The sequence below is a fragment of the Nesoenas mayeri genome (genome assembly GCF_963082525.1).
Source record: "Nesoenas mayeri genome assembly, chromosome: 24".
Classification (NCBI taxonomy): Eukaryota; Metazoa; Chordata; class Aves; order Columbiformes; family Columbidae; genus Nesoenas; species Nesoenas mayeri.
Genome location: NC_137546.1, coordinates 5,046,691 through 5,062,682, shown reverse-complemented (window position 1 = coordinate 5,062,682; position 15,992 = coordinate 5,046,691). Strand labels below are relative to the sequence as shown.

Sequence of the window (15,992 nt, the reverse complement as noted above, 5' to 3'; positions counted from 1 at the left end):
CACAGCCCAACTGTGCATGCCAGGATGTGCAACTCAATCTCACACAACTAGTAACAAGCAAATGTGTCCTTTTAAAGTTAGTTTTCTTCACTAGCATTTCATAGAAGGGAAACAAATGTTTCAGGGTCAAGCAGAAAAGAAGTATCGGGCAGTTCACAGAATCCCAGAATGTCAGGGGTTGGAAGGGCCCTGGAAAGCTCATCCAGTGCAATCCCCCCATGGAGCAGGAACATCCAGATGAGGTTACACAGGAAGGTGTCCAGGCGGGTTGGAATGTCTGCACAGAAGGAGACTCCACAACCCCCCTGGGCAGCCTGGGCCAGGCTCTGACACCCTCACCAGGAAGAAGTTTCTTCTCATATTTAAGCGGAACCTCCAGTGTTCCAGTTTGAACCCATTGCTCCTTGTCCTATCACTGGTTGTCACTGAGAAGAGCCTGGCTCCATCCTCCTGACGCTCACCCTTTCCATATTGATCCCCATGAATGAGCCCCCCTCAGTGTCCTCTTGTCCAGCTCCAGAGCCCCAGCTCCCTCAGCCTTTCCTCACACGGGAGATGCTCCACTCCCTGCAGCATCTTGGTGGCTGCGCTGGACTCTCTGCAGCAGTTCCCTGTCCTGCTGGAACTGAGGGGCCACAGCTGGACACAAGATTCCAGGTGTGGTCTCCCCAGGGCAGAGTAGAGGGGCAGGAGAACCTCTCTGACCTACTGACCACCCCCTTCTAACCCACCCCAGGTCCCATTGGCTTCCTGGCCACAAGGGCCCAGTGCTGGCTCATGGTCACCCTGCTGTCCCCAGGACCCCCAGGTCCCTTTCCCCTATGCTGCTCTCTATGCTGCAGTTGCCCAGGTTGGTGGTTTTGCACACATTCAAGGGCTTGCATCAACCTTGGATAAACTGTTCCAAATTACTTTTACTAAACAGCAGCCTCCAAACTGGTGATGACTTCATCAAGAAAGCTGCTTATGACCCTTCATCTGAAAGCCTGTGGTGCATATACAGTAGTACCTGTTGGCTTGCCTAAAAAGACACGTACATTCCTGACATTTTTTGTGCAATTGCTGTATTCTTCTACCTTGCCAAAAGACGAGAGAAAAAAATCACACCTCTGAGATGCTTCAGCAAATGTTCTCTCATACCAGTTCTTTGTCACACCCAGGACTCAGCCATTACTTGGTTAGAGCATCCAATACTCACCAAGTCAATGAGGTCACTGAGATTCTTCTCTATCTGCTGTGGAGGCAGACGCCTCATCAAATCCAAGGCACAATCGAGCTGCTGGTCACTCTGTGGAAACAAGAACATACCTTGGTCACAATTTGCACAGGTAACACATCACATTTGCACACACACAAACTGCAGCGCTCGCTGACTCCTCTGATACAAGAGATACAGTTTCTAGTTCTAAGCAGCAGCATGTTTTGTATTAATACAAACATTTCAATAAAGTTCAGTACCATTTGGTTGTGGATTATTGATCTGGTATTGCAAAAAGTGTTCTAGCCTATGGATTTAAGAGCCCAGCTGTAACTGGTGTCGTGCCGTCCACTTAACACCACGCTGTTGATGGAAAAGAGTCCAGCCCTTAACTCACCAAAAACTGTTTCCAATGATTACGTAAATATATAATGCACTGCTTATCCATGCTATTTCAACAATAAGTTGGGTTAGGCAACCTAAAGTTCCTTCTCCTAAAGCAGTTTTAACACTTCCTCAGTTGTATTGTGCCATTCAGCTCGAGATAACGGGTATCCAAGACAAATTCAGTTCCAACTTTGAGCTGTCTCTCCCTCCTTCAACTTTATCAAAAAAACAGAATGAAACATGCACACAAAATGTGATCCGTTATTTCCTTCTTCCTACAAAACACACACCGAAAGCTGCTGAGAAATCAGGGACTTCAGTTATTTTGAGAAACCACAGCAACATATTCCAAAGGCCTTATTGCAGCTGGTCTCACATCCAACCCCAACAGAGAAAAACTTCACTTCACACTCGGAAAATGTGCACCAGACATTACCACAGACACCTGATGAGCTGAACCGTATTCTTGACATAACCTTTAGCTCTCCTTCTCGCCAACAGATATAAACAGACGCTTTCCTGCAAGCCTCAAAGTTCCCAAAATGTGCAGGAGTGACTTGGATCAGCAGGTCAGCAGGCAGCTGAAACGCAGCCAGTTTGTTTTCCCTTCCCTTTTTGCTTTGCAACTCCTAGCCGACCATAAACAATGAGTTCAGCTCAGCTTTAGTTTCTCCCTCTTGTGTTCTGCCAAGCTCCAAACCTTTATTATTAAAAAAAGGCTTCAAAACTCAAGCAGTTGTATTATCACATTATTCAAGTAGCAGCCCCCAGGTAGGGAGAACCGGGAAGCAAAGTTTCCTGCAATTAAGCTATAGCGGAGCAACAAGGAAAGCAGGGAGCTCTCGCTTTAGCACACATCCATTATGAAAGCTGGTCTTAAAAGGTACTACCCATTCGCTATCAAAAGATAAATATTTTACAGCTAGCGAGTCAGACAGCCTGGTCTGGGGAGATTGTCTATTTATTACTCAGCCAGTTCAGGTTATAGGATGTAATCTTTGTAAAATATTCCAGCTCTACACACAGCCAGGCAGCAACTCCCACCCATCCGCAACCATCTCCTGGAGATCTGAGCCGGCAACCCCAAAAGCAGGAGGCGCTGACACCAGGAACAGGGTTTCTGACAGTCACCTGCTGTCACTGAAGGAGGACACGGCCACGTAATGTACAGAATTGCCAAAAAGAGCCTAGGGAAAGATGTTCAAAACCATCACTACAGCTGCAGCACTAGAATAAATGTTTCACAGTCTGACATTTTCTAAATAAACTCCACTGAATGAAGAATTATCCACATTTGCAGCGTTTTATGGATTAATCAAAAGAGCTTGGACTGAGCAATGTTCAGTAACAGCTGGAAAAAGACACAAGACTGTTTAAGGCAGAGATTCTTCACGGGGTTTGGATGCGGCTGGGACACGTCTGTGTGCAATGGAAAAACAAAAGCATCCAGGCACAAACTAACTATATTTTTCTGGTATCAAAGAGGTAAAAGCAAGGCTGAGCAGCAGGACTTTTCAGTTTACTTGCAGAGCATTTAAATAATTCAACAGCTTGCCAGAAAATCCCTTGAACTACTGAAATAAAGGCAGGTTCTGCTGTATTTCTGCCCCTAAATCTGTGGTTATACGATCGCTTTAATCCAGCATAAATCCACACCGGCACAGCCAAAAAGGCAACACAAAGGAGCACAGTGGTACCGTGTGGCATCGGATACATCTGGTATGTCCTGTTTCAGAACTCAACAGGTAATTCAATCAGGATCTTTTGCTGCTGGTTCTTTGAAATGAGGTTTTAAAAACCAGGTCTGTGGTCAAAGAAATCCTTTGGTTCCAGTCCTCTGCCCAGCTGGAGTACCTAAAGAAGCTGTATGTACTGCCATACAAAGAGACTGGAATCACATCCAAGGTGCCAAAACCACTCTTAACCTCTCTACACTCTCAGCTTCACCTGCTCCGCATTTCCATTTGCTTAATTCTCTTGTAAAACTGCTTATTGAAGGTGTGGTTTCTTAACAGACCTCCAGACAAAACATTTCTACAGAATTCTTGCCTTTAGACATGAGAGGCTCATCCAGCCCTGCTCAGCAAAGCAGTGGTTAGCCGGGCCCTCTCCCAAGCTGGGCTGCTCTCAAAGCCAAGCTCTGCGAGGCTGCAGGACTCACTGAGTCAGGCTTTACCTGATACGAGGCCGTTTTCTACCACTCCTGCGTTTCATCCAGCACAGGGCTCCTGGGGAGGAGTAGGGAGTTCAGACAGAGACTCTAAATGAAGTTTTATTACAGCTCAACTCACTGAAGGATTTAGAGATCACAGGAATCTCGAAGACTGAAAATATTAGCTTAGATGAAAGCTCCTTAATAAGTTTCCTCTAAAGATGTCTGGCTATCTAGAATCTCCACTTAAGCGTTTCTCATGGTTCTACCTCAGGGAAAAATGTTCTGAATACGTCTATAAGGAGTAGTTATGTTTGTTTAACTTTTTGCCTGCATTTACTCTTCTTTTCAGCCTCTCAGATTATTTCCAAAAGAGAAATCCTCTCAGAACAGCCACAGGTCCCTGGTCATCTGGCCACTCTGTGTTGAGGCTCAAATAAAAACAAATAGTGCTGAAAAAAAAACCCCAAATTTGTATAAATGTGTAGTTGCACAGAGGTACAGCTGTATAGTTTAATTCCGTTCATATTGTTCAAGGCTGAGGAGGGGCAGAAAACACTGCAGAAAACAAATAAAAAACCCCAGGAAGTGACTGTGGGTGTTGTTGAGATGTTTTGAGAAGGTGTGTTTGTAGATTGTGTAATAAGACAATGTGCCTCCATTTTCAGTGCTTTCAGTGCTACGGTCATTGCTTTTCGTTTTAAGAGCAAAGGACTTTCCTGACCTTACATTCGTGTGCAGTTACCATGAAAGAGGATGTAAATCGCTAAGATTAAAACATGCAAAACACTGAACTTCCTTTTGACTCCTACTTGTCATGTCCCCTAAAGCAAAGGGCTCCGGAGGATCCGGGGGGACGGGGCACAGGAATAGGGGGCATCTGCCAGGACAGCGCACACTGAAAACATCAGGCAACAGGAGCTGAGCCAGGATTGTACAAACCTGCAAGTGAACTGCTGCTCGCAGCGCCGTTAGAGCTCACAGCACCCAAACGCGTGCTGCCACACCAATGTCATCAACCAAACCAGCCCAGCATTATTGCACAATTCTGTGCAAACTGTAAATGAGGTTACTATAAGCTAAGATATCTACCTAAAGCCTTTCAAGCATCAGTGTCGCTGGCAGAACCAGTAACTCTTCATAGAAGCTACGCATGTTTTTTCTTTTCAACAGACATTGAGGAGTTACTACCTGCAAGTATTTTGCACTTCTTTTAAAATGATACCTTCATACATGCGTTTCACTATATACACTCCTGGAAATCCACAGGCTTTATTCACAAGTTCTGACAACTCTCTGTTGGTAGTTACCTGAGACTTGGCCTATACTCTGGGTTTTAAGAGAGTTTACACAAACCTACAGCTCTACCCATTTCAAAGACTAAGCCATTCCACTTGAAAGCACATAAAAGATCTCATGTAGAGCTCCCAGCTTTACAGCAGGAATTTGCTTCTATTTATCACAAAGACCTGCAGATTTAATTCCTTAGTCTTCACCACTTTGTTCCGACAGCTCCTGCTCATTTGACTGTGTTATTGTTGAGCATAAACAAGAGTTAGGCAGTCTCTTCAAAAAGAAAACCAGGCTGGTTTCACTTCTGTGTTTCTATATTAACATCACTCCAAGCCAACTCCCGGACCAAGAGAACCCGGCTGTGGTAGTTCAGCGCTACTGCAGTGGGACCTTCTCCCTGTTTTAGCCCCTTCTGGGAAAAATAAGCCACTTGGGCCACCAAATCTTTCCCACTGGCAAACTGAAGGTAACACTATTACTCAAGGCACAATCGTGCTCCCTGCCCTGTTCGAGCTGCTTCGCTCCCAAGATTTGCTCAAGACCGGTGTCTGCAGAGTTACCCAAAGGTAAAGAATAAGCTGGCATCTCAGTTTTCAGAGCACAGAAATATAAGATTAAAACCCAAAAGGACACCAAAAAATAGAACATTTGCTCAACTTAAGCAATTTGAAGCAATCGCACATCAGGTCACTTTGGTCACTGGTCATTTTACAAGGAAAATATCTTTGTAAATTAATCCAGAGCCAAAAGTACATAACCAGCAAATGACTTTCTTTTCCTTCCTTTTATGTTGCAGACATACCCCAGCTTGTAAATCATATTATTTCCTGTCAGTTCTCCCAACAGGAATGTCTGACTAATGTTTCAGCTTTGCGGTACCAAACTCTAATTTTCTTTAATTGAAACAGATCCAGAGCTTCCCCTCTGCTCATCACTTTAATCCTCGCCAACTTCCAGACCTCAAGAGGCAGAAGATTCCCTTTGCAAACTACACAATGGGACAGTATTACTGCTAGAAGCTTTAGCAAAGGGTTGAATTATTGTAACCCCTGTGTAATAAAAAGTACATTAACATACTATGTGAAGTCACAGGGTTCCCTTCTGGGCTGTCAGCATTCACTTTAAGATATTGGATGGGAATAACTCTGTATGATCCACGAATCCCAGACAAGTTCTGCACTCACAACGTTTCCATCAGCTGCACATATTCCCCGCAATCTGTTTTTCTACCTAATTCTTCCCTTGACTATTAACCCTCTTCTGGCAGATCCTGTCTAAAATCATTTCTAATGTACTTAGAAATCACAGCTTCCTGACAGCAAGGTGCACTAAGGAAACGGTGATACCATATTTAAGAAGCAATCAAATGCAATAAGACCTAGAGATACAATACACTGTGAGTAGGCATAAAAGAACAGGTCAAAGACTATTAAAAGAACGTGACACTGATGCAGAATAAATTCTCCTTCTCTTGAAGTGAAAAAAGCCGTGTTTGCTCAGCAAGGACATACTTCAGGATGGCAGATGCTTGCACCTATTTTCAAAACTCTTTTAACACCTATTGCTTTTCTATCAAGCCCAAAGCAAACCTGTAACCTGTGCAGTGATCAGAGCCACCGCGAACACACAGAAGAGCAGGACGGAGCAGCGAAAAGACTTTCTGGGAACAGGCTACTCCTTTTGACCTCTTGCTACCATCACTAATAATTTCTGCACCAGTGTTTGTCTTCAGCATAACAGAAACAAAGTTTTATTTATTAAACTGGTCATTGAACATGACAATGTAATTTACCAGCTTTCATCTGGTGCCAAGAATTCCTGTGAAGCATAAAGTTTGCAAAAAGTCCTTTCCCAATAAATCACGGCATCAAGTGAATATGCAATCTATTAGCTCCACATGAAAGAATAAAAGGGAGACAGCAGGAAAACAGCCACGTAGAAAAGTCACACAGATTGCAAACCAGCATTGCTAACTTTTAATAAACGGGATTACAGTCACTGAAGTTGACTGTAGAGGTGACCACCTATTCCAATTAACTTTAAGAGATTTAATTGAGCTAATGGTACTGCACAACAGGGTTTTCTTCCCAATTTAAGCCTGGATATAACAGAAAATAACATCTTTGTTAGATAGATGTACGGCTAGGAAGTCTTAGCTGAACAAAGTGGAAAAAAAAACCCTACTACTAACCGGTTAACTAGGTTAGTTCAGTCTTTGAAAGGAGCTAATACAGCAGGTCGGTGCCGGTTCATGAGTCTGATGACCTGGTTTTCAGTCACACTGCCTTCCATTCAAATATGAGGAAGCGTGCAAACCCGTCTCTAGAGAAGCATCACTTCATTTTCACAGGGGTATTTCTTTTTTTTAACCAAAATCATAATTACTACAAATGCGACAGCTCTTGGGATTCAACACTGGCATTTGTCATCCCGAACACCCCCAAACATCTTGTTTGGGATGCTTGCTTTTAATCCTGTTAATGCTGGATAATCTTTTCAAAACGCTCTTTTATTCTCCATGCTGTTTGTTTCATGTCACGGGAGTTATGGGAAGAGCAACTTCTCCATTCAAATAGAGAATCTTTTTCTTGCAGAGACAGCCACGTTTGGCAAGTTGGTCCTTGCCCTTCCAGATCCAGGTTCTCCTTCCAGTCAACCGCAACCTGGAGTTTTTTCCTATGAGAAGTTACTTATATCAAAAACTTTTGAGAAATTGCACGTTATTATAGCAGCAGGGAGGCGTATTCTCCGTCGCCAAGGTGACAACAAACACTGATGTGCTTACTGAAAGCGTAACTAACACAAATATTCAACATCACCAGCTCAGTATGAGGCTTCACACCCGTCTGTATTGTCCCTGTCACCCCGGGGAAGCTGCCGCCACACTCGCACTTGCTCCGTTTAATAGATAAACTCAGCACTTTCCAGCGTCCTGAAGTCTGGTAGCCGGGGTTGTAAATTCACGAGATAACTCTGGCAAGTAATCGGATGCCTGGCAAGGCAGAGCGGAGAGACAGCGAGGTTATCTAATTAGTCCTCATCCCCAAATGTTCTCCGGTTGCCTAAAAGGTCAAAAAAGTAGGTTAATATGCCTTTTGCTCGTGTCTAGCAAGACATACCTTGCTGATCATACCGCAAAGCTTGCAAGACAGTTCAGCTTCGAAGGGATTCAGTGCGAAGGATTTCAAGTTTTAAACTAGGAAGCTAATGGTTTTGTGTATATGAGAATATCACATCTCCACCTAACGAGATATTCGTACTCACCGGGATTCCTTTCCTTGCTGTAATTCCCAGACTTGCCTACTCTTTCAGTCTTTTTATGCGTTCCTTGCTGCCTCTGAACACGTCTGAGCTCCCCGCAGGTGAGAACCGCAGACAGTACACAGTCTAACAATACGTACAAGTGTCACAAAACTTTAAATACACTTGAGTAGTAGAGACAGTTTGTGCAGGAGCAGCGCTTCACCTAACGCGCACGTGCCAGCTCCAATCCACGTCAGATTTCTCCTTCAATTCAAGCCCGCGTTAATGCTTATTCCATTTGGCCACCTTTCACCTTCCCAAGCTCTGGAATCGCTCTGCCTACACCAACGGCCACGTGAAAGCTCCATTTGACCATTCAGTGGTCAACACTGAGGCAAGACCAAGCCTGTTCTTAGTGTCACATTCAAAACTACCCACGATGACCCCTAAATTTGCAGTGACGGAACTCACTGGATAAATACAGCTATTTACTGCTGTGGGCAGCATAATGCAGCTGATATTTTACCTCATTCCTCCATTCCATGGCTCTCTCCTCTGAATTAACTCACCAAAAGACCCATCTCTTGTTTCTTGAGCCCGTCTCAAATTGCAAGCACCAGCTACCGGCCAGGCACCAATCACCTTTGCTAGCAGCAAGCTTTTTTTAAATCCTGATATTTACCCAAAGCAAAAATAACTGGGCAAGGCAGGTAACAGGACATCACTTCCAAACTCAGCAGTTTGTCTAATGGAAAAGTATCACCTGAAGAAACGCAAACAAAAATTCCCCTCAGAGAATAAAGGGTGATTTTATTAATGGTGGCTTTGATTGGTGGCTTAAGGCAACCACTAAGCTCATGTCTTCGGTGCAGTCTCAACTCTTTTTCCTTCCGCACAAAATCCTCTTACTTGAGCGCTGTTTTCAGTCGTGTCCAGCTGATGCTGCTAAAATTGTGACATCCTGGGTTCCGCTTTCACCCAGGCTGGTAACTCTGCCGCTTCGCAACAAGGACGTGATTGAAATTCCAAGTCAATGCACCAGGAAAGAACTCGGCTCCGCTTTCTGTACTAAAAAGCCCTGGAGGACGTGTTGTGCGTACTCGGGGCAGCAGCAAGGACACGGCTGCAAACACCTGGAGGGAGGTCTCGTGGGTTTAAACAGAGTCAGGACTTCTCAGCCAACCCTGCGCTGGAAAACAACACAGGCTGTGCTGATGAAATATGAACCAGTAAGGTTTAATTTGCATAGACCAGGAATAAAGTAGGTAATTTATGAGAAGGGCGGCCAGAGGAGCGAAGTGCGTGCAAATACATTCTGCAGTTCTTCACCCAGAGTGGAAGCGGCAGCACAAAGAGCACGAGCTCAAAGCACGTGGCACGTTTTCCTTCTAAACTCTAGAAGGGGAAGATGGGGCAGAGGAACAGGACCAGATAATACAAGAAAATTAACCTTACTGGTTGATACCAAGGCTCAGGCCACCACTCTAGGAAACACAGCACAAGATATTATCTAAAGCAACTAAAGTAATTCTAAATAGAAGCCTGTTTTGGGTAGAAGTAAGAGAGAGATCCTGTTTTCGATTCCTCACTCAAAACTTCATTATATCTAAAAACCCAGGAAAAGTTCAGGATTGCCACTGTGTCTGGCATTACCCAGACAGCACCTATTCTGGAAAATTACAACATTTTAATTATGAAACACACAAAGCAGATCCCTCAAGAACGCTGCACTTTCTCCCCATAATAAATCCTCTACTCTCAACTAATAGGGAAATCTCTTTAAAACTTGCTCAACCAGCATTTACCCTCGTGCCTCATAAAGGAAGTTTCAAAAGCAAACGGTCTCATCCACCACTGGGGCAAGAGCTCAGACTTCCCAGGACAACCTGTTTGGGATCATCCATCCCCATCCTGCTTTAGGACATTAAGGCCACAAAAGTGAATTTTGGCCACTTGATCAGGTCCAACTGACAGAATCCCAGGGTTATTCAGCTCAAGTGAGCCGCAATAGTTTCATATTCTCCAAGTGCACGCTTCAGTTATAGCTCTTCAGCGCCCACTCAGAGTACTTGGTCAATTCGCACATTATTGTCAACCTGAACACCTCACTCAGGGACTATTAAGCACTTAAGAAGGGATTACACAAAGGATGCAAAAAAATCAGTTTATACTCCAGTTAAAAGTGGCCACTGGCTTTTGTTGCACTAGCCTAAATTGGTGATCTTTTAGTACACGTTAGAGAAGCTTTTTGACTAATACAGCCTACCAGCAAATAAACCTGGGCTAGAGCCCAACTACAGAGAGTAGGAAGTTTGGGAAAGGCTTATGTTCTTCAGATGTATTAACTGCTCATTTACACAGCACAGGCTCCATCCATAAAGAAAATTCAAAGTCCCCTGGTTTTAAGTGAGATATTTTTTTTCATGGTCCTTCTTAGAAATAGCAAAGGATTAGGAGGAATTGAATTAAAAACATGCTTTGGACCTGGTGAATTAAGAGGGGGAGACAAAGGTTTGGTTGAGGCTCTTCAGAATTTCTAGCAGAAATCAATGGGAAAGTGGGAAATCGTGCACAATGGCTGAATGAGAATATGAATAAAAGCAGAAGATCAGCGTTATTTTGCGCATCTTCTACTTGTGCAGTCATGTCCTTTGTCTGTAAAGAAAAAAGCCCTTAAACATCATATTGTACTAAAGTGGGGTAAGAAAACAAAGCTTAGCATAGACCTAAACTCCAGCTTACGCTCCCTGCACCAGCACCTTTCAGAATTTCACGCTTCTCCAGTAAAATCACTAGCTCTTCAGACAACACTGAAACATCTTCAGGTTTATTTCAGCTTGAGGTGGCACTACTGCAACGTGTACCAGCCCAAGGGGGGAAAACCAACACAACATAAAACAATAACGAGGAAAAACAGTCAGTCAAAAGAGTTAAACCACACTTTCATTTTGTTCTGCTCCCAGATGTCAACTAGTAAGATATCAGCGTATATATTTACCATATGAGGAAATCCTGTCTGAACAACTTCAGCTTGAGAATGTTTTTCCTTTGCTAATAAACCACAAGATCAGGCATCGCTGCAATGGCAGTTTTCCCTATCCCAACAATATCCTCTAACTTGATTATTTTGGGAATTTGCCTTTTAAGATAACATTTAGCTAAGCTCGTACACTTGGCTAATAAAACACAGGACTCTACAAAAGAGCTTAAGTCAGTATTTCTCAGCAGGCACAAGGTGCAAAGGACTTGCTGTGGATGCTGAAAACCTACCCCCAGCTCTCACACTACATGGTCGGGTTCCAAAAGTGACACCATCAGTTTAGAAGAGCGATGGGCTCCACATTCAAGCAGCTGGAAAAGCGCTACCTCGAGTTGAGCAATTTCACAAATCATTTCATGTGTTTTTGGTAACAGTTGCAGAAAAGCAGGTTATTTATCGAGCAGCAATGTGCTTGCCCAAGACAAACAGCCCCTACCTTGAAAATATTAGTTACTCCGAGCAGCACGAGGTTTCTGTATTGAGTGTCAGTGTCGCATCGCGCACCCTTGGCTGCGCTTCAGTGCTTTTGAGCTGCCTCGCAGATCCTAAACGGATGATGTGCAGCCTGTGCTGCAATAGATAGTTCAAATTTATGGTTGATTAAATTATAAATTTTGCTCAAATTGTCCGCTTTTTCCTGAAGAGATCAATAACTAACACAATCAGGACAGTTTGCATAACCTGGAAAGGAACATTTTTATTTTTTTCCAAAGAGTAACTGGATTCCACCCATCCATAACCCAGAATTTCAGAAATCTCAGCACTCTCTCAAGTCCTGCTTTGCCCTTTTTGCCCATTCAGTTTATTTTTAGCACCAGAAGCAGCATCTTCCAGGCAGTTTTCAAGCTTCATGTGTTGCCCTGCCCTGTTTCACCGAGCACCTGACTGAAATGCAGACGCACTTCTGAGTTTTCACTTGAGCTCCTTCAGCCCTGAGGTGCTGCAGAGGAAACCAAAGGTTCCCATCTCTTTTAAAACATCACCACAGATTGTTTGCCATGTGCAAATGAGACCAGTGATTCATCTCGTGCACTCCTACTGGACTTAGATAAGCCATGCTCAAGTGGCCGGGTTCTTGAGTGAGTGTTCAGACACGTACACGGCCACTGCGACACACAAATAACAGCGGCTGCCGTGGGTTTCGTCCCTGAAGTCCACTCGACATTGGAGACCAGAACATGGTGCTGGAAGTTCTGAGCAAACTTCTCCTACACCCAGTGGCCTCCATGACTAAATGTGAAAAATCAGAAGACAGCATAAGCTTAGAGCTCAGGGAATTTCTAAAGGATTTGTGCTCTACCTCCTTCAAAAGCCTGAGATGGTTACATTTAAACCCTGTTCTTGTAGTATGCTCTCATAACCCCTTAAAAGAAGCCAGTATTCACCATTGTTTTACATGAAGCTGACTTCTTTTTCTTGAACTCTTTTCCTTTGCCACAGCAGAAGTTCACACAGTTTGTTGGAATCCTGATTTCAAGCTCTACAGTCAGATCTCACACGTAGAGATTTCAGTATCTTCAACTGAGACACACAATTGAAATAAGATGCTCCATCCCGTCACTCCCCACTCTCAGAAGCCAGTTACAGTCTTGTTTGTTCAAATAGAAGAGCAGAACCTTGATCTTAACTGTTCTTCACCTTTCACCAGAAACAAAATACCTTTATCCTGCATAACACAGGTGACAGGATCACCACGATCTTCAGCTCTGACGAAAACAATGTAAGGTATTTCCTCTGAAATTCTTATGGTTGAAGTGAAGGATTACACTCGCTGGCTTAAACAGCCTTTATATTGCTATATAGCCAGGCACTGAGTTGCTCTTTTTTAAATCTAGATATCTTTGAATATTCGTAATTTGTTATGTTGGAAAACCTGAGCGAATTCCCAAAGAGTACAAAGTATCTCAGTGATGACATTCACTGGGGTTATGGTGCCTTAAACAGGCTCCACCAAAGCCCAGAGCTGGGAGCAGATCAGGGCCTGGGCCAGTTCCCGTTCTCCTCGTTGCGTTTGTTTAGAGCTGAAAAAAATCTACCCCCTTCACCCACGGTGCCAGAATGAAACTGAAAGGCTTGTTGACCTGGGCTGATCCATTCAGCAAACACACAGCAAGATGGAGATTATTCTACCCGACTGAAGAAACCAGAGGTTCTCCTCTGAAAAACACAAAGTTCTCAGCCCTGCAGAGGAGCGGCGCCCACGCTGCAACGTTACCTGCTCTGGTTGCACCCACTTTTCCCGTATTTTGCAAATTCCATTAGATCTTAGTACACCTTAAGGAGCAAGCCCGGCTTCCTGAGGAAATGCCAGGTGACAATTTGGGGTTCAGGAACACCAGCGACAGCAGCCTGGGCCCCCATCGCTGCTGCGTTTGATCCCTCGCTCCGTTTACAGCTACACCAAGCGGCCACATCCACCGTGCAGAGCGAAGCGTCCCCCCGGTAACCACCCCCGCGGGTACCGGGCCCAGGCACCGGGAAGCAACCGGACACCGGAGCAGCAGGACGGGCCCGGGCGGCGCAGAGCCCCCCAACGCCAGGCCCGGCCGCCCCTTCCTGTGCTGGCAGCGCCGGCTCAGGCCCTCCCTCAGCGGCGGAGGGGGCCCACCCGCCCCGGGGAGCGCCCGTGGGGGTGACGGCGGAGAAGGAGCCGCCGGGGCGCGGCACCGGGGGATGGGATGGGGCAGCAACGCCGGGGGTGAAGAGGGGGTGCGGGCAGCGGCGAGGGCCCGCCCCGCTCGCCCTTACCATGGCGGCTCGGCGGGGCTGCGCTGGGCGGTAGCAACGGCGGCGCCTCCCGGTCCCGTCCGGTCTCCCTCCCAGACAGGCCGCGGCCCTTCCACTTCCGCCGTTGCCTAGGAGTGAACATCCGGGTCAGCGCCGCGCCGCCCCGCCCCTCCGCCGCCTCCCCGCCAATCAGCGCACGGCTCGCCAGCCATCGCCAAGTATGGAGCGCGGCGCGCGAACGGGGCGTGGAGGGCGGAGCGGGAAGAACCATTCCGCCCGCCCCGGGAGGGGGGGACGGAGCGGCAGGGCGGCGGGAGGTAATAGCGGCGGGGCTGTGGGCGCTACCAACTCTAGCGCGGGGGGAAAGAGGGCAACCAATCAGAGGCGGGGGGCGGAGACAGGGGCGGGGCGTGCGGGAGGGCGCGGCGGGCGCTGAGCACTCGTGGCAGTCGGTGCCTGCTCCGCCACGGAGCCGAAGGTCACTTCCCAACACAGCTTTTGAACACTTAAATGAGCCTTTAGGGTTAAGCAAAAACCTGCACCAGGCAGGCAATTAGCACGGAAAACATCAGCCCGAACAGGTAACGCTTTGGCAACGTCATCGGCGCTCAAAACTGGACTTTACGGGGGTAACTAGTAGAACATCGTCCTTGGTGCTGCCTGTAACGCAGCAAGTTCGGCTCTACAGGAAATAATCAGCCTCTGGCTGCTTAAGGCCACGGTTAATTAATTTGAAAAGCAAGTGTTGAGCCTGCTCTGGAAGCTCAGCCTTTGATTCAGCAAAGCATGTAGGTACCTGCTGGAAGCCAGGCAGGTGCTTACAGGTGACTTGGGGGCTCAGCAGTGATACAGATCTCCCAAAGTGAGACAGAAATCAGCAAATCGTGGTAATTGCACTAATAAAACATTGCTGCTTTTCTCAGATTGTCCCAGAAGAAACCCTTTTTTTTCCCCCCTAATGTATGTATGCCTGTTTCCGTGATCTGAGGTAAAACCGATCTGAGTTCCAGGCTCTAGACTTTTCCTTCCAAACAGTAATTTAAGAGCTGCAACCTACCCAGTTACCCCAGGAGAGCATCTGATTCATGATGTGACACCACTTTCCTCTGCAGCTTTTCTGGAACACTTATTTGGTCCATGTTTCACCAGAGTTCTGGTGCCAAGAACCCGAGAACCAACCGCTGGTGCTCCCTGGCTCCTGCGCTGCAGACTCAGCCCTCCCGAGCCAAAAGCCCTTTTTGTTATTCCGTTTACTTTCCGCAGTTTGCTGTTGAAACTGGAAACGCTGACAAGGGCAGTCGCACACCGCTTCATTTTTCCCTTGGATGTAACACTGTGATACATCCTTCCTGCGGGAGACAACCCAGACCAAACCCTGACTTCTCAGTAAGAGATTATCACAGATGTTTGCGGCTAAACTCGAAATTTTCGTAGCTATCAGGTACCAGATGGGGGCCTTCCAAGAAATTACTCTGTGCTTCTTTTACTTAACAGGGCAAAACAGCCTCCAGTAGCTTCCAGTTTGAAAAGAACAAGCTCAATTTCCAGGGAAGGGAGCTACTCGGACATAAATCCTGTCACAACAGCGAGCATCGAGGTAGAACTGTTCAATCTGCACAACAAATGACAGAAGTAACAGCTATCGCTGCTTCCACTGAGCAGAAAATCAAAACTGACCTGGGTGTTGATGACTGACTGACAATCTGCTGTCGCTCATTTTGCTAAATAAGCCTTTACCCGCTTTTTTCCATTCCTCTGTTGCCATTTTTAAACCTTTGGTGTTTTCAGTGCAGGAACAAAATGAACCCAGGAAGCAAAGGAGGGAAAACAGAACAAACAACAAAAACAGGAGCTATATGACTTAACAGGAAAAAAGCGCATAAAACTCCATCAATAACCCACTACCAAATAAACTCTAAGATGAGAAATAATCTTGCCATGTCTGCTAGAGA

The 15,992-nt window shown here is 45.8% G+C and overlaps 1 protein-coding gene across 3 annotated transcripts in view; it reads right to left on the bottom strand.

Moving 5' to 3' along the window:
* Window positions 1-14,180, bottom strand: part of CAPZB (capping actin protein of muscle Z-line subunit beta) — a gene marked incomplete at its 5' end in the record, with an annotated part of 54,047 nt that extends 39,867 nt beyond the window's left edge. For 2 of the 3 annotated variants that reach the window (XM_080358850.1, XM_080358849.1), the window contains 2 exons: window positions 1,199-1,288; window positions 14,062-14,180. In XM_080358850.1, coding sequence (XP_080214976.1) covers window positions 1,199-1,288; window positions 14,062-14,064 — 93 coding nt within the window. Of the gene's footprint in view, window positions 1-1,198; window positions 1,307-14,061 lie in introns of those variants that run through there. The other variant, XM_080358848.1, reaches the window with a different exon arrangement.
* Window positions 14,181-15,992: the final 1,812 nt, after the last annotated feature.